This window comes from Prionailurus bengalensis, chromosome A3, assembly GCF_016509475.1.
Source record: "Prionailurus bengalensis isolate Pbe53 chromosome A3, Fcat_Pben_1.1_paternal_pri, whole genome shotgun sequence".
NCBI lineage: Eukaryota > Metazoa > Chordata > Mammalia > Carnivora > Felidae > Prionailurus > Prionailurus bengalensis.
The window spans coordinates 87,012,651-87,034,127 of record NC_057354.1 but is presented as its reverse complement, the minus strand read 5'-3'; the positions used below and the strand labels follow the sequence as shown (position 1 = coordinate 87,034,127).

General features: G+C 35.1%; 1 protein-coding gene across 1 annotated transcript in view; it reads right to left on the bottom strand.

The window, feature by feature from the left end:
* Positions 1–21,477, bottom strand: part of GMCL1 (germ cell-less 1, spermatogenesis associated) — a 38,957-nt gene that overhangs the window by 13,074 nt on the left and 4,406 nt on the right. Inside the window, exons 2-10 of the mRNA XM_043603576.1 lie at positions 17,474–17,597; positions 15,338–15,434; positions 13,891–13,988; positions 11,437–11,549; positions 10,724–10,789; positions 8,828–8,912; positions 6,575–6,665; positions 5,341–5,478; positions 2,893–2,962 (exon numbers count right to left, since the gene is read on the bottom strand). Of these exons, the coding sequence (XP_043459511.1) occupies positions 2,893–2,962; positions 5,341–5,478; positions 6,575–6,665; positions 8,828–8,912; positions 10,724–10,789; positions 11,437–11,549; positions 13,891–13,988; positions 15,338–15,434; positions 17,474–17,597 (882 nt within the window). The remainder of the gene's footprint in view (positions 1–2,892; positions 2,963–5,340; positions 5,479–6,574; positions 6,666–8,827; positions 8,913–10,723; positions 10,790–11,436; positions 11,550–13,890; positions 13,989–15,337; positions 15,435–17,473; positions 17,598–21,477) is intronic.

The window sequence follows — 21,477 nt, the reverse complement described above, 5'->3', positions numbered from 1 at the left end:
TTTAATATTAACAGCTGTAGAATTTTATCAATTGATCTTTACTTGGTTCCCTACTTTAAAAACCTTAATCAACTAAGATAAACTTGGTATTTCAAGTTATGATAAGAAAAGGCCATTATTATTAGCTTGGAGTTCCAAATGATAAAAGTAATACAATATATTCATCATAGGCAACATTTATTAAGTGCTTAGAAACTTCATCAAATTAAAATACTGAAACAAATACATAAAAAATAAATGTAAAAAAAAAAACTAATAAAACACATCCTCAACACCCAAGAGTTCAGTCTAGTAGAGAACTAAAGACATAAGCAGTAATTACAATAATGCGGAGAGAGTTGTGATGTTAGGAGCATGAAGAAAGCACAGATTTACTGTCTGGGATTAGAGGGGAGATCTTCACAGAGAAGAGAGTTTGTTGGCATAGAGATCAGAAGTGGATTCTATGCAGGGGAAGGGCATCCCAGGTAGAAGGAATAGTAGGTAAAAAGAATGTGGAGCATAAAAGAATACCAAATGTATGAACCAGAGCCTAAGACGAGCATGAGAGGAAACGAAGTAAAAGATATTTGGGTTATTTTTATATTTTATGAGGAAAAATTTCAAACAAAAAGATAAATAAAATAGTATAATGAGCCCCATTTTCTCACCATCTAGCTTCAGTACTCTTGTTTCAATTTTACTCCAAGCCCACTATTCCCCACATCCCTCCTGACTGATCATTTTGAGGCTAACCCTCCAGACATCACATCCTTTAATCTGTAAATAGTTCAGAATGTATTTTTTTTCAAATGTTTATTTTTGAGAGAGAGAGAGAAAGAGAGAGAGAACAAACGCGCCGGGGAAGGGCAGAGAGAGAGGGAGACATAGAATCCGAAGCAGGCTCCAAGCTCAGCTGTCAGCACACAGCCCTATGGAAGGCCTGAACCCACAAACTGTAAGCTCATGACCTGAGCTGAAGCTGTGGGCTTAACCCACTGAGCTACCGAGGCGCCCCTCAGAATGTATTTCTTAAAGATGGGGACTTTTAAAATACGTTAACATAATATATATCACACACAAAGAATAACAATTGTCCCTGTCATCAAATCTCTGGACATATTTAAGCAGGGAAGTGACACAATTGTATTTCTGCTTCAGAAAGATAACCTGTTGGAAATGTGGAAGAGTATGGAAGAGGAGAACCCTGGAGATAGACTTTATTAGATTAGAACCTAACATCCAGAAAATACACTGTCTTCCTCACGTTAGTAGCCCTGCAGCAGTGAGCAGATGCTCTGTATCTGTGAAACAGAGCAAATCATTGGGTTACTACAATCATACATACACTTCTGAGGGGAGGAAACCCACTTTTTTCAGCTCAGTCTCTTAGGTCAGACTCTATGTTGAACTCAGTAAAGATACAGATGAGGAAAATCTTGAAAAATAAGAACACTCAACATTTCAAAACTGGATACAAAAGAAGTAGGATGATTTTGAAAATACTTCATACATTATAAAATGCTTTGAATCTGAATTCCATTAAATAGTTAACTTCCTTTTTGTGTTATTTCTATTTCAACAATCTGACTTTATTTGTGTATGCTGTGACTATATATGGAGAAAGATGTAATATAAATTATAAATAAAATAGAAACTAAGAGTCCTGGATAACAACCTCATAATCATTACCATGAGTTTGTATAACACTTTCATATACTCACTGTTTGAATATAAACATAACTAGGTCATATATTTTAGAAAGTTTTTTGGTGTATAGAAATTAGCTAAAACAGGGGCACCTGGGTGGCTCGGTTGGTTGAGCGTCAGACTCTTGATTTTGGCTCAGGTCATGATCTCATGGTTTGTGGGTTCGAGCCCTGCACAGGGCTCTGCACTGACAGTAAAGGGCCTGCTTGGGATTCTCTCTCTCTCCCTCTCTCTGCCCCTCCCCTGCTCTAGTTATCTCTCTCTCTCTCTCAAAAATAAATAAATAAATAAACATTAAAAAAAAATGTTTTAAAAGAAGTCAGGAGCAAAAAAGGTCAGACTTTTTTTTTTTAACGTTTATTTATTTTTGGGAAAGAGAGAGAGAGAAAGCACGAGTGGGAGAGGGCCAGAAAGCAGACAGAGGATCTGAAGCAGGCTCCGTGCAATGAGCACACAGCAGTGGAGCTTGAATGACTTGAGCCAAAATTCAGAGTTGGTCGCTTAACCAACTGAGCCACTCAGCCACCCCAAAAGGCCAAACTTAAAGCCTCTTCCATATACACTCATGGATGGATTGTCTCCTCACACAGCCTACACCAGAGAGCTAGTATAAAGATCAAATAATAAATGTGGAAGTACTTCTGTGAACTGCAAAGCACATTCAAAGAACAGATAATCTGCTTTCCCTTAAAATGAAGAAAACAGAAATATTTTGTGTGTCATATGCTTTTGGGGTTACAGTCACAGAGGCCTTGTAACTGGATTATGTTAATTCATTTCAGACTCAAAGGTCTTCAAAAACACCTATTAGTTAATAAAAATTAATCAGAATTTCCCACTACCACAAAATAAGGAAATTAGCTTTACCTATTATATAAATATGAAAATCATGCTTTGTGAAAGCATTATTCTAAGCAATATTTAAGTATGTTGAAAGAAAATCATAACACTAGGTGAAACAAAGTATATGGATTATTCAATTTTTACAAATATAGCAAATGACTATTCAAACATTCCATTAATTGATCAGAAAGATATTAATAATATGGATAATGTTATAGAAATGTAAGAATAAAAGTTGATTAATAATGTTTTCTCTACTTTAACACCTCTTGATTTTTCAATACAATAAATGCATTTAAAAATTCATAGCAGAAGTTTCTTTTTTTTTTTAATGAACAATGATATCATCTAATATACTTACCCACCTCACTGTCTTGTTCTGCCCGAAGCATAGCAAGCCACTGCTGTTTGTACACAGAAGACAGCCATTCTAAGATACAAAAATAAACAAAGATAAAAGAAGAATGGTAAATGTGGAAGAACATAAAGCATTTAAAAATTTTAAGAAGTTGATAAAATTGTTACCACTTCTAAAGTCAAGTTTAAAATAGAAAGCAATAAAGCTGGTAGTTTATATTCTACAAATATGCTACAACAATATGGCTTAATGATTTTTAGAGTGGTAAATGTTATTTTGCTTTGCTTTAAGATGGACTTTGCTTAGATTACATGCATTTAAATTAGAATTTAAATCTTTAGTAGATTTAAAGTAGATTAAAGAAAGTAGATTTTTGCATTTAATAGTTTCTTTTTCATAGCTCATATTAATTTTTATGAGAAACATATCCAAAGTAGTATTTTGTTTTTATGTAACTTTTAATAGAAGAAAGCTGAATATTAAATTGTATCTTTATTAAATTACCTAAAAATAATTGCTAATTAATGGGAGATAAACCATCTCTGAATTATCAGATCAATCATGCAGTCAAAAATAATTTCGGCATATCAGATTTAGGTAGCTCATTAAAAAGACATTTTAAGTTATTATAAATGGAATAAAAGTTATATTTTTCCTTTAACGAGCATACAATTTTTTTCCGTAAGTCTTGGTAAACTGAAATTTTATTTTAAAAAATTTACTAAAGGGGCGTCTGGGTGACTCAGTCAGTTAAGCCCCTGACTCCTGATGGCAGCTCAGGTCATATCACAGCTCGTGGGTTTAAGCTCCGCATCAGGCTCCATGCTGAATGTGGAGCCTGCTTGGGATTCTCTCTTTCTCTGCCTCTCTCAAAAGAAATAAATAAACAACAACAAAAAAAACTTAAAAAAATTTGTTAAAAATATAGGTAGAATTGGCTTAGTACCATATTTGGTTTTCTGTTCTTATTTAATCCCAACCAAATGAATGGTTTTTCTACTTTTTTAAGTTAAACGATTTCTCAATCTCTACATGAAGGAAGAAGGCAAACCCTAGCGTGATTAAAATCTGGATTTTCACTTCCTAAATCTCTACTCAAAAAAGGTATCCAGACGATTTGCACTGAATTATTGGTATCTCTCTTTAAACCTCTCTAGAAAACACACTTTGAATGTTTCTCTCAAAATATCCTTGCTATTATGCAGAAAACTGCTAAATATCTAGGCTACAGATCATTTGTCTTCAGTAGGTAAAGACTAGAAGTAAAGTTTATGTGAGTCAGTATACACATATACATACTCTGTATCTTGCTGGAATGCATTCTGATTTTTAAATTCTTTTCTAATGTATTTTATAAAAAAAAGAAGAGTTGATCCTTTCTCATTAAAATAGATTTCTCAACTCACTAATGGTTATGCCTATAGTTTAAAATGCATTGATCTAGAGAAACAATATGTTTTTCATGATCCATTTATAAAATTGGAATGAAAGGGTTATACATATATATTCTCAAATATCATGTAAGATATAGCCCATGAAAATGTCTTAAAATTTAATTTTAGGGGTGGCTGCTCAGTCGGTTAAGCATCCAACTTTGGCTTAGGTCATGATCTCATGGTTCATGAGTTCAAGCCCCACGTTGGGCTCTGTGCTGACAGCTCAGAGCCTGGAGCCTGCTTCGGATTCTGTGTCTCCCTCTCTCTCTGCCCCTCCCCCTGGGCTGCACTGTGTGTGTGTGTGTGTGTGTGTGTGTGTGTGTGTGTGTGTCTCAAAAATAAACATTACAAAATTTTTTAAATTTAATTTTAAAATTTAAGATTCTCACAACCTTTGAATAATCTCCTTTAGAACTAAAAGCACTTCAACAAGTTAAAAAAATGGGTACATAGTTTTGTCTCCCTTTTCTTGCCTTAATCTAAATGAGTAAAAAGCTGAACTGGAAATCTTTCTAGTCACTGGTAGTTCATCCAGCAGCCCAAAAGGAAGTCCACAGAACACGGTTCAAATGCAATGTTGAGAAAAAAGAATCCCTGCTAAAGTGAGTTTGAGAAATATGGGATGAAAGTAAATAAAACAGGTTCATCATTATATTGTCATTTTTTTTAAGTTTATTTATTTTGAGAGAGAGAGATGAGAGAGAGAGAGAGAGAGAGAGAGAGAGAGAGACAGACAGACAGACAGACAGCAGGAGTGGGGAAAGGGGCAGAGAAAGAGGAAGAGAGAGAGAATCCCAAGCAGGCTCTGCCCTGCCAGCATGAAGCCCAATGAGGGGCTAGAACTCAGGAACCGTGAGACCAAGACCTGAACCAAAATCGAGAGTTGGACACTTAACCTACTGAACCACTCAGGCACCCTGATAATTTCTATTTATTATTCTTTTCAATGACATAGAGTACGATTACAATCAGAAAGATGTCACTTAAAATCATAATTCCATCATGTTCTCTTACCTGAAGGTACTAGAGAATCTTGTTCAATAATTCTTGCAGAGGCCAAATCACTGATAATATACTGTAACCTTAAATGCCTGAATACTGACACAAATGGTCTTCCCTGCTCAGTTTCCAGGAAGGCCATACCTTCAAAATCTACAAAAAAACAATTTAAATAGGCATTCTTTTAAAATCTATTTATTTTATCCTTAAATGTTTTTAATACACACACACACATCTATTAGAAAATAAATAAGCTAGTTTTCAAAGATTATATAAACTTGAGGTGTATGGATAAAAACGTAGGGAGATTTAGGAAGTAGCTCCAGGAAATTAACTTTGGTCCCAAGTGACCCTTGGACTGAGATTTCAGTTGTGCACCTTATTTCTGGGATTTGGAGCTTACAGTGCAGCAAGGTGGGAAAGAAGGCTGGAGAATAGTAGTTTGGGTTATGGTATCTCTCCAGAATCCCCTCTCCTAGGGACTGAGCACTCCACTGGAACTCCAGAGCTCAAATGCCAACCTGAAGGGTCTTCATAAGATACACAGGACATGGATTTGTCTCTTGGGATTCATCTAATTTATGCTTTAGCTACATGAGATGAACACCATTAGTTAACACATTCACCCTCTTCAAACTAGAAAATAATATACAAAGACACTGCAGCCACTGATTTGCAACACATGGGTAGTGTTTATTATTAAAGGAATTCACATTTATGAAGTACATGAATTTTTTTCCTTTAGGGAGAATTTAAGGATATTTCTAGAAAAATAGTTACTCTCAGTTGCATTCCAATGTGCTTTCATGAGTGCAAAGGAAAGGTCTAGAGTTACTACTATCAAACAGGAACTTGTGCATAAGCTCTAGCCTGTTTTCTACTAAACAAGATATATGCATGGGAGCATACTCAGTCCTGCTGCTATTTAGGATAGGAGAAAAAAGTTGAGAATTGCTACTGTAAACTAATCACAAGACATGTTGGTGATAAAATGGGAAAAATAATAGTTTGGGGGATCAAACTATGGTGGTAGTTCAAGGAGTAATAATTCAGTTAATATTTGGCAAAGCATTTTTCTTATCCAGCTTTATTCTCTCAGTGTAAATTAGGGGCTGAATTAGATAACTGCTTAAAGTCCTCTCCAGACCTAAAATTCTCTAGGTCTACAAATAAGTTAGGACATGATTTTAATAAATTTCAACTTAAAAAGGCCCCTAAAAAAAGTTCTAAATAAAGTTTTCAGGCATACCTTTTCTCCTCTTAGAAAACCAGACATCTGTTTCAGTCAAAAGCTGTTTTAAAGATCCATTCCATGAAGGCACAAGTTGAAGGAACATCCACTAGGTTGAAAAAGTAAATTTAAGAAAAAAATTACAAGATTTCACCAGGTTATGATTTTTTATTCAAACTGCTTCCACCTTAAAAAATAATATCTAAAAAGTTTAATTTCCAGTACATGCAATTGACAGAAGTAGAACTATCATGACACACTTACAAGCTTTAAATTCATCATGGCATTAATCATGGTCCAATGATTAATGATTGAACTGAAAGTGTGTGAGAAGGAATAAACTAATTCCTGAAAAGTATTTAAGGCATCAAACAGTACACTCATACAATCCAAAGGTTTAATACACATATTACATTAGTAATTTTACACTAATTTATTCTACTAATTAACTAAATTTTGCTAAATATTGTATAAGATTATAAAAATAAATTAAACAAGGGAAGAAAGAGTTTCTTATTGTCTCATTATTGTCTTCTTACTCTTGAGACAGTATGCAGAGTAGTTAGGAGCATGGACTTTTAAATCCTGGACCTGCCAATCAACAGCTGGGCCAATTACCCAATTTCTCTGGGTCTTAATTTCTTCATTTGTAAAATGAGCATGAAACTTCATAGAGCACTAAAAGAATTTGTTACACAAAACAAGTGTAACATGTTTTGAATAGTGCCTGGCACACAGTAAGCACTTATCACTACTGGCATAAAAGCAATTACAACAGGAAACAATGAATCCTACCAGTGGCTCAGAGATAGATATGGGCTGTCTACTCTTTCTTTAATGATTGCATAACTTAGTTACTACACTTCCTTGAAAAAACAAAACAAAACAAAACAGTAACAGAATCTTATTCCTACCGCAAAACCAAACAATTGCCATGATACAACTTAGACAGTGTCTCATTCCCAGATTTCAAAGCTGTGTTAAATGCAGACTTTGCTGCTGGGGACAAAGGGTTAAAGGCAAAATTATTAAGTGGGAAAAGCAGTAAGAGTAGGACTCACAAAACTTAGGTTCTGCCTCAAGTCTGCCACTTAAAAGCTATAAGAATTCTAAGTCTTATCATCTATAGAACAAGAAATGATAGCCAATTTGTCTCTTCAGAGTTGTGAAAATAAAACATTAAAAATGTTAAAACTTTTCAAAAGTATGAAGTGAAACATATACCTGAAGTGCAAATAAGGTCTTCAAGGAATGTCGACATTTTTTTTCCTTTAAGTTTATTTATTTATTTTGAGAGAGAGAGAGACAGCGTGAAGCAGGAGAGGGGCAGGGAGCGAGGGTGAGAGAGGATTCCAAGCAGGCCCCGCACTGTCCGCACAGAGCCTGATGCAGGGCTGGAACCCATGAACCATGAGATCATGACCTGAGCAGAAATCAAGAGTCGGATGCTTAACCGACTGAGCTACCCAGGTGTCCCAGAATGTTAACATTTTCTAGAAAAAGTGTGAAAATTTCCTCATAAAGTCATTAATTCAACTAAAGCTCAACTTTGAAAACATTTCTGAAAAACATATAAAATATTTAGCATTTGTATGTAAATAATAATAACATGTTTGTTGTTGAAAAGAATCTGGGAAAAAAAACCAACCACATTCCTAGGAGAGAAAAGTGTGTGAAACCAAATAAAGGAACAGGATGGGAGCTCTCATGGCCCACCACTTGTTCTCAAGTGCAGACCCCAACAGGAAGAGAGGTATCTTGCATTCCCAACCGGAAGAGGCCTACTTTACTAGTCTAGCAAGAGAAAGAATTTTTCCCAGTTTAGCTATAAGATCAGCCAACAAGAAAATACCACAACTCAGACAACAAGGAACTCACTTTCCTCCAACCAACTTTCATTCAAAGCAGCCCCTCCCGACTTCCTCCTTTTCTCTACAAAGTAATGTTCCTCTCCTTTGAGATCTGGACTTGCTTATGGTTTGCCACAGCTTACATGTCCCAAATTGCAATTCCTCTGCTATTCACAAATAAATCCATTTTGTTGGTAAAATAACTGGCTCTACTTTTAAAGTTGACAAGTATAAAGAATGCAATTAATATCACTCGGGATAGCAAATCTCTAAACAAAGGCTTTTTAATATTTTGGCATATTTCCTTTTACTTTTCTTACTTTTACACTATTCCTTTATCAATGGACACTAGCTGCTTCCAGCTTTTCACTATTATAAGTAATGCTGAGGCGATACCCTTACATACATATTATGCCAATACCTTTTTAAGAGCTGTGTAAACATCCATCTCCACTTGCATCACAAATAAGTTAGATGAACCAATGAGCTGTTTCATGACATTTATACTAGAAAAGATAAAATAGAAGTAGTGAGTTTTCCTCATGAACAGGCTAAACCACCCTGGTAGAATTAAAAAATTTAAGTCTTTCTTATGAAAAACAAATGTGGAATTTAAAATTACCTCAGTCTTTTTGCTCAAGACAAAGAATCTTAGAAATAACCTATCTGAACACTTTTAATTCAGATAGTATACTATGAAAGGTCTTTCTTTGAATTCATAGGAAAACAAAGAGCACTGATCTGCTAGTAATCAAAGTTAAAACAAGGACTCAATAAGATAACTTTTATCTATTTATAAATATTTATTTATTTTGATAAAGAGTGAGCATGAGCGGGGGAGGGGCAAGAGAGAGAGAGGGAGAGAGAATCCCAAACAGGTTCCACTGTCAGCGCAGAGCCCACACAGGGCTCGATCTTACAAACTGTGAGATGATGGCCTCAAATGAAATCAAGAGTCAGATGCTTAAACGACTGAGCCACCCAGGTGGCCCTCAAGAAGGTAACTTTTAGTATGCTCTGATAAAGTGGCAGTGTTCCTCTTTTGCCTTTCCTACTCATTCATTGGTTAAAAAAAAAAAAATGTCAAATTTCAGTGAATCATCTATATCTTCAAAATAACCTTTACCATTGAGGCTTAAGAGAACTGCTTAATCATAAATTATGTGTTTATTACTATTAAAGACAGTAAGATCAAGAAGTATATATTAGTTTAAACTTAGATTGAGTGGAAATGATATCACCAGTAGCTTTTTTCCCCCTTCCTTTAAGCCATAAAAAGCCAGAAGAACATCTAGGATTTTAGGAAGACCACTATAATTTATCTTCTTTTTGAAAAAGCTCAATGAGAAATTATAAAAGAGAAAAATGATTTCTAATTATTTCCAAACCAAATATAATGTAGAACTTCATTTATACCTTGATAGCACTAGGAAATGATTTTTTTTTTTTTCTGTATAGAATAATGCTTCTCAAACTTTTCTGCCAAAGGACCTCTTAAAGGCAGAGGAAAGGAATGGATCCAAGAATCCAGGAGATGGTCTAGCCATAAAAATAACATTTCTACTACTTCTTGTATTTCATCTTTAAGGTTCAAAGAAACTTGAATTCTCTATATTCCAGAATTCTCTATATTCCATACTGTATTTAAACATAAAAAATGTTTATCTTTTTCCCCACCCACGCCTGACAAAAAATAAATAAATAAAAAATTAGTAAAATTGACATCACAGGAATGATCCCTTTAAGGGCAGAGACCATGACATAATCACCTCTGCATCCTTCACAGCCCCTGACAGAGTACTGTTATATACAGTGGACATTCAGGAAGTGTTTATGGAAGGAAGGAAGGAAGGAAGGAAGGAAGGAAGGAAGGAAGGAAGGAAGGAAAGACAAGCAAAGGTAATTCAAAAGGCAAACCTGATTATGAATTTAATTTCATTAGGCTTCGCAAAAAGTTTAAAACAACTTCCTCAAACTTACTTTTACAATGAATGGTAAAGATAATTTTTAAAATAAAACTTGTACATTCTCTAAGAGCCCAGCAAAAATGAAGTAACACTTGAGATTTCTTCTATGGTTTTATAGTAGCAGTGAATTTTTCTATAGAAATTAGCTCAAATACTAGACATAATATATGTTATTTATGACAAAGAAATTTTGAAGCATTTCTTTAGTTCATAGATACAGTCAAGATACCTTTCATTAAATTGTTGACTTTTTCATAAGGAATATGTTTTTGTATGAAACAAATAAACACTTTAACAAATAAATATTACTTTAGGATAATTAATTGCAAAGTTATTTAAAATTAAAATACCTGAGTTCCTTAAAAAGTTCAACATTCTGGTGAGTCATCAAATTGTTCAGGAGCCATTCAAGGCACCTGAAATTAAAAACATGGAATTATTTATCACATGATACATAAATATGCATTTATGACTTACTTAGTAGGACTTACAGTTAAAATAAAAACAGAATATTAGTCTTGCTAGAACATGCTCAAAGTTTTAAATTTAACAACTGAAAATTTAGTATTATTTTTGTCAGCAGTTATTAAGGAAATATTTCTTTTATATTAATAAGAGCATTTCTAATTAAGAAAACCTCATTTCAAGTTCGTGTTAAATCATTAAGGAAGGGGCTTACAAACTTCTATTACCTTCTTTATAATTTGAAAACAGGTCCTGCAATTCTCAAGAGTTAAAAACATTGCCAGTAACTGTACTGATACAATGTCTATGATGCCTACTACTTAAAAAAATTAATAGAAAATTCCCTGTAAAGAATGGCCATAGTTTTTATAAGCCACATATAAACACGTATAACCCACTCATGGTCACTTACAAAGACAACACTTTCAAGGAATTTACTAATTCATCCAAATGTAAAAAGGGACTTTTTAGAACAAAATTCTAGTCCCCTATCTTTTCTTCCCCCGTTTCTTTCTTATAGCTATACATTCTCTTAACAAACCAAAGCAGCCAAATTCCAAAAAGTGGGGTGGGAGGAAAAATTAAAAAGGTAACTCACTTTTTCTTTACAGAATCTAATCCATAGGTCCCTGCTGATGTGTAATAGCCACATACAGTTTTCACATTAATTGTTTCCTTCATTGTCTCACCACACTGCTGTATTAAACCATCCTGTAAATATAAATAAGCACTGGAAAGGCCCATCTCACATGGGAAAAATTAGTTCTGAATATGTGCTTTTACATATTAAAAAGTAAAAAAAAAAAAAAAAAAAAAAAGGAAGAAAGAAGGAAAGAAAGAAAACTCATTAAGTTCAGCAAGCCTAAATTTTTAAGTCCAGTAAAAATACTGAAAAAAAAAAAAAAAATCCAGCAAGTATTCAACTGAATACTTGGAATTAAAAACGGAAGGGGGCGAGGGGTAAAAGCAGTAAGGTAGTAATGTAGAGATGAATATTGCTTTTCTCTTTCTTTTCTATTCTTCCACACTCTGGGACCTTTGCAAATTTAAGCGGCATTCTGTCTGTTTTGCCTGTTCTTTTTAAATTAAGATCTCTTAACATATTCAGTTGACTATGTGATGGAGCCAGGCAAGTAAACAGTATGAATCATCATAAAGTGTTTATTAAAGTATAAAACACTCATCAATTTCTAAGAGATGCACCTAAAACACATTATTTTAAACTTACACTGCAATATTAATCTAAAATGTTTATATGTAAGATTTCAAATGAACTTTATTCAATATATGGGAAGAATGTCACTTTTTACTTAAATTTCTGAAATATATTCATCATGCAAGTATATTATTAAATTAGTTAGTTAAGTCATAAAGGTAATGCAGAAAATGGGATTTAGGACAAAACCAAAAGGACTAAAGTTAGAAAACAAAGTGTACTTGTTGGAAGTAAGTATTGAAAGGATCACAACATTTAAAAAAACCAAATGATCTCAGCCAAGTATACTGAGCAAGCTATTAACTAATACTTCAAATAAATCAGTATACAAATGTCACATAAAAAGAAACTTTATTAACATTTTTTAAAGATCAAAATACAACACTGACTGCATTAGGATTTTAAACTTACCTGGAAGTCACTGGAGACTACCCATCTCCTGCCCCCTCTACCTTCCTCTTGACATCTTATCTGTCCAGTGGATTATCCCTGCTTAATCTTTCTGTGATCCAGTTTCTCCTCTCCATTCTTACTGCTACTGCCCTACTTCAGACTCTGATTTGGGACTACTGCAGTAAGCTTTTGTCTCTAATGTACTCCTCTTTCCTTCAATACATCCTTTACATTATTTCCAAAGTATTCTTTCTAAAACACAACTGTCTTTCTTCTGATTAAAATCTTTCAAAAGTACCTACATTTGAATCTAAACTTCTTAAAAGGTACAGAGGGATTTTCATAATCTGGACTCTGCCTCCTTCTCTCCAACCCTTTTTCTTTTCTGTGCTAGCGTCATGTTCCACTCAGATTCTCTAGGCCTCCATGTCACACATCTCCAGGTCTTAATTTGCTCTGTATAAGCTTCCTTCCTTCTTCTTTCTTTGCAACATAAATACATTTCCAGTTTTCAAGACTCAACTTCCTTCTTTGCACCACCAGTTTGAACTGACCACTCCCTCCTTTGTTCATCTGCTAAATCCTACGGGATGTTTATTATCATACTCATGATACACTGGACAGTTCTTACTTTATCTCTGGGTCTGTGTATCAACCCTCCCTTCCCCCATTCCACACACACATTATATTATGAGTTCCTTGAAGCAGACTATATCTTCGTTTACCTTTGGATCTCTATTGCAAGTTTAACATGTTGCTCAATATACTTCTGTTGAATGAACAAATCTGTCAATCTACCAACAGATTTATATATATTCATGTGGTTTACCACAACTATTTCATAATTAAGAAAAAGTTGACAAAGTAAGCACTCAATGTCTTTCAAACCCATGAACTAAATGAATTAGTAATCAAAGCAATCTGCTTATGAACAGTCAAGATAAACCATTAATGAACTGAAATCTGTAAATGGACCTAGACAAATAAATTCTTACCACACTATAGTAATTCTACAGTATCTACATCCAAATACCTTGCATTCATGCTACACAGACATGATGATCCCCTCAGCTATAATAAATTGCTTTTAAATTTTATTTTACTGAGGGCTGATGGGGGGTGGGAGGGAGGGGAGGGTGGGTAATGGGTATTGAAGAGGGCATCTTTTGGGATGGGCACTGGGTGTTGTATGGAAACCAATTTGACAATAAATTTCATATATTCAAAAAAATAAAAAATGAAAAAAATGAAAAAAAATAAATTTTATTTTATTAGTATTTTTTTGGTTAAGCTTTTTAAATGACTTATCACAAGTGACATGTTTATATATTTCATTTTTATTTTAAAAGCTGTAAAGAGCTAAGCTTTTTCTTGTTTTTGCAATAGATACTTTGAACCAAAGGTCCAACTGTGATCCTTTCTTTGAATAAGGTACATACTCACCAACTGCAACATACAAGCTGCTGCTAAAATGGCAATAACTCGACTGGGCTTAATTAAGACATCATCTCGATACAGTGACCCAAATGCAACCTGCAGTGCTGAAAGCAAAAGTACAGGCATGGAATGAAATACAATGCTATCTATAAATTATTACAAAAATAACAATGACCACCTTCCCACTCTTCAGATGTATGCCTAAATTCAGGCATGCATCTGAATTTAGGATGTACATAACAGGAGAAGGGAAGTACACTAATTAAAATGTTAGTAATGGTTACTGATTAATGGAGCTAGTTTAATAACAATGTTATAAATTTCCATTTATTCTAGCTAAATAAAAGAGCTGGATTCTTCTACATCTAATCTTGATATTAGTTGGTGGTCAGAGTTAAGACACTCTTGGAAAAAGTTTTATAAAGATACCTCTGAGTAGACTAATCAGTAAGTACACAGACCCCATGATATCTTAACCCTGGTGCTTCCAGTGCTTCACTGCTGGGGAGTGGGGAATAGCTCTTGGCTCCTATCCACGCCACATGCTCCCCCAGTCACCCCAGCTATCTAGGCCTGCCCTTCCTTCTCTCCACTGCCACACTTGTGTTTTTAAATATTCTTAACTTTTCTCTTTGCCTATGTGGTGAGTACTGGTTATTTCCACTTGGGTTATTAAAGAGGGAAACAGAAAATGAGCACTGGAACAGAAATTAGGAGTACAGGCTGACTGATGAATGTAAGCCCCTTAAATCCTCTGGGCCTCAGCTTCCTCATCTAAGAACTCATAGCTCTAAAACAACATTGATTACGTGATTCATACCCTATTGTTCCCAGAGAAAGTCTTCATACATGGGGAATAATCAATAAACACTATTTACCCGCTTTTCTTTTTCTTTTTTTAAACCATTACATTTAACTATGTAATTTTAAAAAACAGTCACACTCTTCCTTCCTTCACCCTACATCCTCAATACCCCAGGCGGATATATTTACAACAATAAATAAACAGACTGATAAGGCCCATATGACTAAGTAGATTAAGGATAGGTAGAGCAAAATTGGGTGGCTCAGTCAGTTAAACGTCCAACTTCAGCTCAGGTCATGATCTCATGGGTCGTGGGTTCAAGCCCCGCATTGAGCTCTGTGCTGACAGCTCAGAGCTCAGAGCCTGGAGCCGGCTTCAGATTCTGTGTCTCCCTGTCTCTCTGCCCCTCCCCTGCCTGTGCTCTGTCTCTCTCTCAAAAATAAATAAACGTTAAAAAAAAAAAAAAAAAAAAAAAAAGAACAGAATTGATAGAACTATGGAGCAAATCAGTACAAAGCTGTCACGCTGGGGTGTTAAATGGAGCTTTTATCTAGCCTCCAAAGTTAGAAGAAAATATTTATTTTCTACCAAAAGAATAAAAAGGATATGTTATAATTTTTGCATAGTAGTAATTATAGTGGTGGTTACCTTCTATATCAATATTCTGGTCAGGAATCTCCAGTTCAATTATGTTCATGCTGGATTCTTTCCAAGAACCACTGAACATACTAGAAAAGTAGCCAGACTTAAAAAAACAAAACAAAACAAAATGATTATCCAGTACTTTCTGGGTCTTCTGAATTATTTTCCCATTTCTAATTCCAAACAACTGTTCTATCAAAATGAACCCATATTATTTTGGGAGAAAAAGAATTGCTAAATATGTCTACAGGAAAAATGAAATTAAGATAAGGACACTTTTAAGTATGTCAAAATACTTTCAGTTTAGTATTATTTTAATGAAAACAAAACCGAATTCTCATATTACTATCTGAATTCCTATATTACTATTTGAGCCTCCCATTAGCTTTTTACTTAGTTAAAACAATTTCTGAGTCTATTACAGGTATGTTTTCCTTCTCAATGGCATTCTAAATTCAAGCTTAGAAAATATATATTTAAGTCTCTCATGAACATATGACAACACACAAGGTGAATACACAATCATGTACTGGGGAAGACAGAAGGCTAAGAACCTTCATACTGTTGAATCCTTACTGTATTACGGGCTGTAAAGGGTCCAAGCCAGTCCGAAGTCAGCATTAATGGGATGATCCCCAGATATCAGGATAAATCTAAAGTCTAGTTTTATCTAATCAGAAAATTCCAGAATGAACCTGATTCTTGGAAAGGTACCAGAATGGATGAAGTCTTTAGTTACCTTCTAGATAGCACCTCTCATAACTAGAATTACTTTGGAATAGATCAAATATTAACAATTTTACTGAATACTTAGTATGTATAAGGCACTGTGAATATAGCAGTTAACAAAACAGACACTGTTTCTGTCCTCAGGGGGCTTATTAGACTGTAGCATGTAGTTTGTCCTATAATCAGTACAGTTTCTCTTGAGAGTGAAAGCCTACACAGAGGCATTCTCATCCTTAAATTCACAAAAGTGCTCTCTGAGATTAAAAACAGATAGGACCCTATTCTCAAGTTGAGAACAATATTCTGATATATTCCCTGGGCTATATACCTCTGGCCAAATTAAACTTGACTATTATGGGGGCGCCTGGGTGGCGCAGTCGGTTAAGCGTCCGACTTCAGCCAGGTCACCATCTCGCGGTCCGGGAGTTCGAGCCCCGCGTCAGGCTCTGGGCTGATGGCTCAGAGCCTGGAGCCTGTTTCCGATTCTGTGTCTCCCTCTCTCTCTGCCCCTCCCCCGTTCATGCTCTGTCTCTCTCTGTCCCAAAAATAAATAAAAGTTGAAAAAAAAAATTAAAAAAAAATAAAATAAACTTGACTATTATGATAATGATTATGATTAAAATGTTATAGAAAAAGTTCCCTTAAAATACTTCTACTGGAAAATCTTATACTATACTGTCTTACCAGTAATTATTGCCAAATAGTGAAGAAGACAGAAAATATAAACTCCATAGGATAAAAACTGAATTGTTCCCTGTTCTATTCCCAATGCCTAGAACAATGATTTGAAGAAAGAATAGATAGATTTGATGAAAGAATGAGTAAAATATTTGAGCCATTAGAGCAACATTTTTTTTTCCTTTTGAGAGTTTTGAATCTTTAAAATAGGATGGCAGATAGTAATATTTTCAGCACACAAACCAAATAGGTATATCAGCTAAATAAGTTGGTCTATATTTGTTGGGTCTTGTCTTTAAGTTAACTGCATTTTCCATTCAACCATAACTACAAAGGAACATTTCAGCTAAATTTATTCAATTTAAATAACTACATACAAAATAAACAAATTCAACAATCTTAATTTTAGGCATTTCCCCTCCCCGCCCCCCCCTTTTCCCTCTTGTCAGCAGAGGGCACTAAAATAAGAACCTTATTGAAGTAATGACAAAAAAGTATTTGCTAGGCTGGTATGACAATGAAAATTCAAAATCTGTTTTCTAGACTAAACTAAGTTTTCACTAACAGAGTGTGCCATATTTTGATAAAACAAGACTGTGTGAGATGATAGGATTTAGACAACCACTATCCATGCAAAACAATTACTGTGAAATGCAATAAGAAAGAACAGGACTTGAAAGAGTTTGAGCTATTTTTAAGTGACTACCTTGCTTACTCAAATAGAAAAATACTTACTTGACATAAATATATTTTGTGTAAGTTCCACTCTTCTCCTAGAGCACATATCTTAATGTCACTATTTTCTCCATTCAAAAATAAGGTTTGATAAATATATTTGGATGTACTCTTTAATTTTTTCCTGTTAAAAGAAATGCAAATGTTACATATGTGTAAAACTGAGTGTTTTACTGATTTTGCATAAAACTCAAAATATTCCTTTTGTTCAATTTCTATTAAATAGAGCCAAGTTATTCATTGTGTAAAAGAGGGATATTATATATTCAAATTTGCATTAGTACGTAAGAAACTAATGATAGTAGTAATCTCTAGGGTACTCTATTGCCAAGAGGGTTAATAGTGGCCAGCTAGATGGGCTAGCATGTACAGGTGACCTTTCACTGTACACTCTTACAATATGTGTTTGTTGAACTAAGTGAATTACCTGTAGGTCAGCATGTGATTTTTGCTTATTTCCTCATTTAGAAAAGAGTATTATGGAGGATCTCAGTACAACTTCAATGCTACTGCTATGCAACTACAAAGTGCAGAACAAGAATAAAAATTTTACCTATCCAAGTAATTTTGAGAATAATTTATATCTAATCTTATTTTGGTATCAAACTATTCCTAAACTCGTTAAAAGCATTTTCACCCTCATTGGTCAAATGGTTTGCAGCCTTAGATCAAAGGTTTTCAAAACTTTGCTCAATGGAGAAACGTCTTAGGAGCCACCAGGGATAGCTGAGGAGTGAACTCTGAACATCCTCACTAACTTCAACTAGGGCAGCATCACATTTTGAGGATTTCTGCATAAAATTTCATTTAAAAGATAAATATATGTGTGTGTGTGTGTGTGTATATATATATGTGTATATACACACAACATACACACACACACACACATATATATATATACATATATATAATTTTAATTTGATAATCATTGCTCAAGATGGTCCAATGAATAAGAAAAGCCCTAGGCAGAGGCCGATAAATACCTTTTTGTGTTCCTGGCCAATCCTGACAAGCTTTCTTAGTAAAAATTCTTAGTCTTTTTTTTTTTTTAATTAAAAATATTTTTAATGTTTATTTTTGAGAGAAAGAGAGAGAGAGAGAGACAGAGCACGAGCAGGGAAGGGGCACAGAGAGAGGGAGACACAGAATCCAAAGCAGGCTCCAGGCTCTGAGCTGTCAGCACAGAGCCCGATGGGGGCTTGAACTGCGAGACCATGACCTGGCGGAAGTGGGACACTTAACCAGCTGAGCCACCCAGGCAGCCCAAAACTTTTAGTCTTTTTAAAAATGAAGTAACTGTTTCAGATGATGTCTTGAACCAATGTGTTTGACATGTCTTCCCAACAGACAGTAAAAACAGCACATGCTTTGGTAGTAGAGGCTTGGGTTTGAGTCCCAGCTCCACCACAGCTCAGTTACTCCAGATGCAAAGAGAATATTAATAGTAAGCACTTTATTGGGTTACTATGAGAAACAAATGAGACAGTATAGTTTCTAGTTCCTGATAGCACCATCCCCAGATTGCATTAAAAGTACAGAAAGGGGGGCGCCTGGGTGGCGCAGTCGGTTAAGCGTCCGACTTCGGCTCAGGTCACGATCTCGTGGTCCGTGAGTTCGAGCCCCGCGTCAGGCTCTGGGCTGATGGCTCAGAGCCTGGAGCCTGTTTCTGATTCTGTGTCTCCCTCTCTCTCTGCCCCTCCCCCGTTCATGCTCTGTCTCTCTCTGTCCCAAAAATAAATAAACGTTGAAAAAAAAAATTAAAAAAAAAAAAAAGTACAGAAAGGAATAAGCCCACAGTAGCAAAAAGGAAGGGTGGGTTTATCATCTGATAAGAGACCAGAATATATTCTGAAGGTCTAGGATGAAGGCTGAAGGCCATCTGCCCTTCAGAAGTGTGCGTGGGTTAGGAGAGATCTCAGGGGTAATAAAAGGCAGAAGTAAGGCACAAAGTGGGGAAATGTGTTCCCTTAATGGCCTCTTCCACAATGTATGAACACAGAGTACAGATAACCAGAGCACAGACAACTCAGGCATAAAGATTCCAATGCTCTTCTAGAAAGGAGAGAGAGGACAAATCTATCAGGAGAAGCTGAGACTTTAGTATAGGTGGTGGCACCCCACACAAAGCAATCCTTATTCTGACATTTGGGGAATCTGTAGCCTGTTAGCTCTTAACCCATTCACCCTGAATCATGGTCCCCAAACTATGTGTTAAAGCACCTAGAGCACCACACCAAACTCAGGGAAGTGTGTGGAATATTTTATATTTGAAGGAAACACAGCAAGATCTTTGAGATGCCATGTTACCTACTACTATCATAGTCATACTAACTATGAGATATTTCTTTAGGACCAGAGGTACCATTTAAAAAACTACTGAGACTCTAAGGGTGCTGTGAACAAAAAAAATTTGGGAATTTCTGCTCTAAAATGAAGCATGCCACACTCATATCCAATTTAGTAATCAGTCTTTCTACTTAAAGGGAAGGCTTAGTTTAATTTACTCAATTAAAACACACACACACAAGCACGCACATGTTACTCATTCTAAATACCAAGGATCACCCAACAGGAGGAGAATCTGGAGTATTCAAGACCATTAAAAAGACAAACCCAGAGGAAATACATTAATTCAGGGAAAAGAGAACTTAAAACACTCTAAAATTAGCACATCTAGATATAGATATCTGAGATTATTACATTTATAAAACAACAGGATACTATGATAAAGGAAACAAGAAAGAAAAGAGCTCTTCGAGATTAAAAACATGGTTGCTAAAATTAATAAGCCAAAAGAGAGGATACTGAGAAAGTTAAGGAAATTTCCTAGAACATAAAGCAAAAAAGACCTAGAAAGGACAAAAAGAAGAGAGAAAGAGGTACAATCCAAGAAATCCAAAATCTGGTTTAAGAGGAGTCCAAGAAAGAGAAAACAAAGATAACAGGAAAAAGGAAATTATGGAGAAATTAATGGAAGGAAATTTTTCCAAACTAGTCTCCAGATTGTAAGAATCAACCAAGTACTGAGGCCATTAAAAAACCCATACTTAAGCACATTCTAGTTAAATTCCAAAACACCGATGAAAAAATTCCAAAATTTCCAGAGGAAAAAAAAAGGCCACCTAAAAAGAAAGTTAGACCAGCATCATACTTCTCATCAACACTGTAGGCGAGAAAACAACGAAGTAATATCATAAAGGATATGAAGTTATTTTAGATTAGATTTCCATACTCAAAGGATGAATAAAGTTAGAGACTAAATTTACATTCAGATAAGCACAAATTACCTCCTTTTGCATCCCTTCTGAGTAAAATACATGAGGATACAGTTCTCCAAAATGGGTGAGAAAGAAAAAGATACAAGCTACAGAAAACAGTAGATCCAATCCTAGAGATGGGATGAAAGTAAGCCCCAGGATAAGCACAGACCCAGAAAGCAATGGTTCCAGAATGGAACGGGAGGATGAAGGGAACCAAGAGGGAGGTCTTGGGTTTAGAGGAGGACACCATGCAAGTGTGTTTAGAAAGATAGGAAAGCGTGAATATATAATGAAGGGATATTATTCTTTTGTCAGTGGTGGGGGGGGGCAGTTAGAAATTCTAGGAAAATTAAAAAGCAATACAAAAACAACAACAAACCAACTATCATAAAAAGATACAAATGAAAACAGGGCCTGACTTTGAAAACTTGATGGAATGTAGAAAAAAGATTCCATTTAACTACAAGGTTAGAAAATTTCTCCAACAGAAAAACAAAGCGTTGTGACACTGGATCCAGGAAGTATGGTTTATAATCCTAGCACACTACTTGACTTTGTAGTGAACAATATTTACATAGTTATAATAACAAATACTGTTTACTAGGTTTCAAATTTTACAACCAAGGCACAGCAAACAACCAAGATCTGGTTGCAGAACAGATGAGTTCCAACAGTCATGTTAATGTAAAAGTAAAATATGCAACTGTCAAAAGGTATGAATGAAATGGAAGGTGGGCTTGGTAG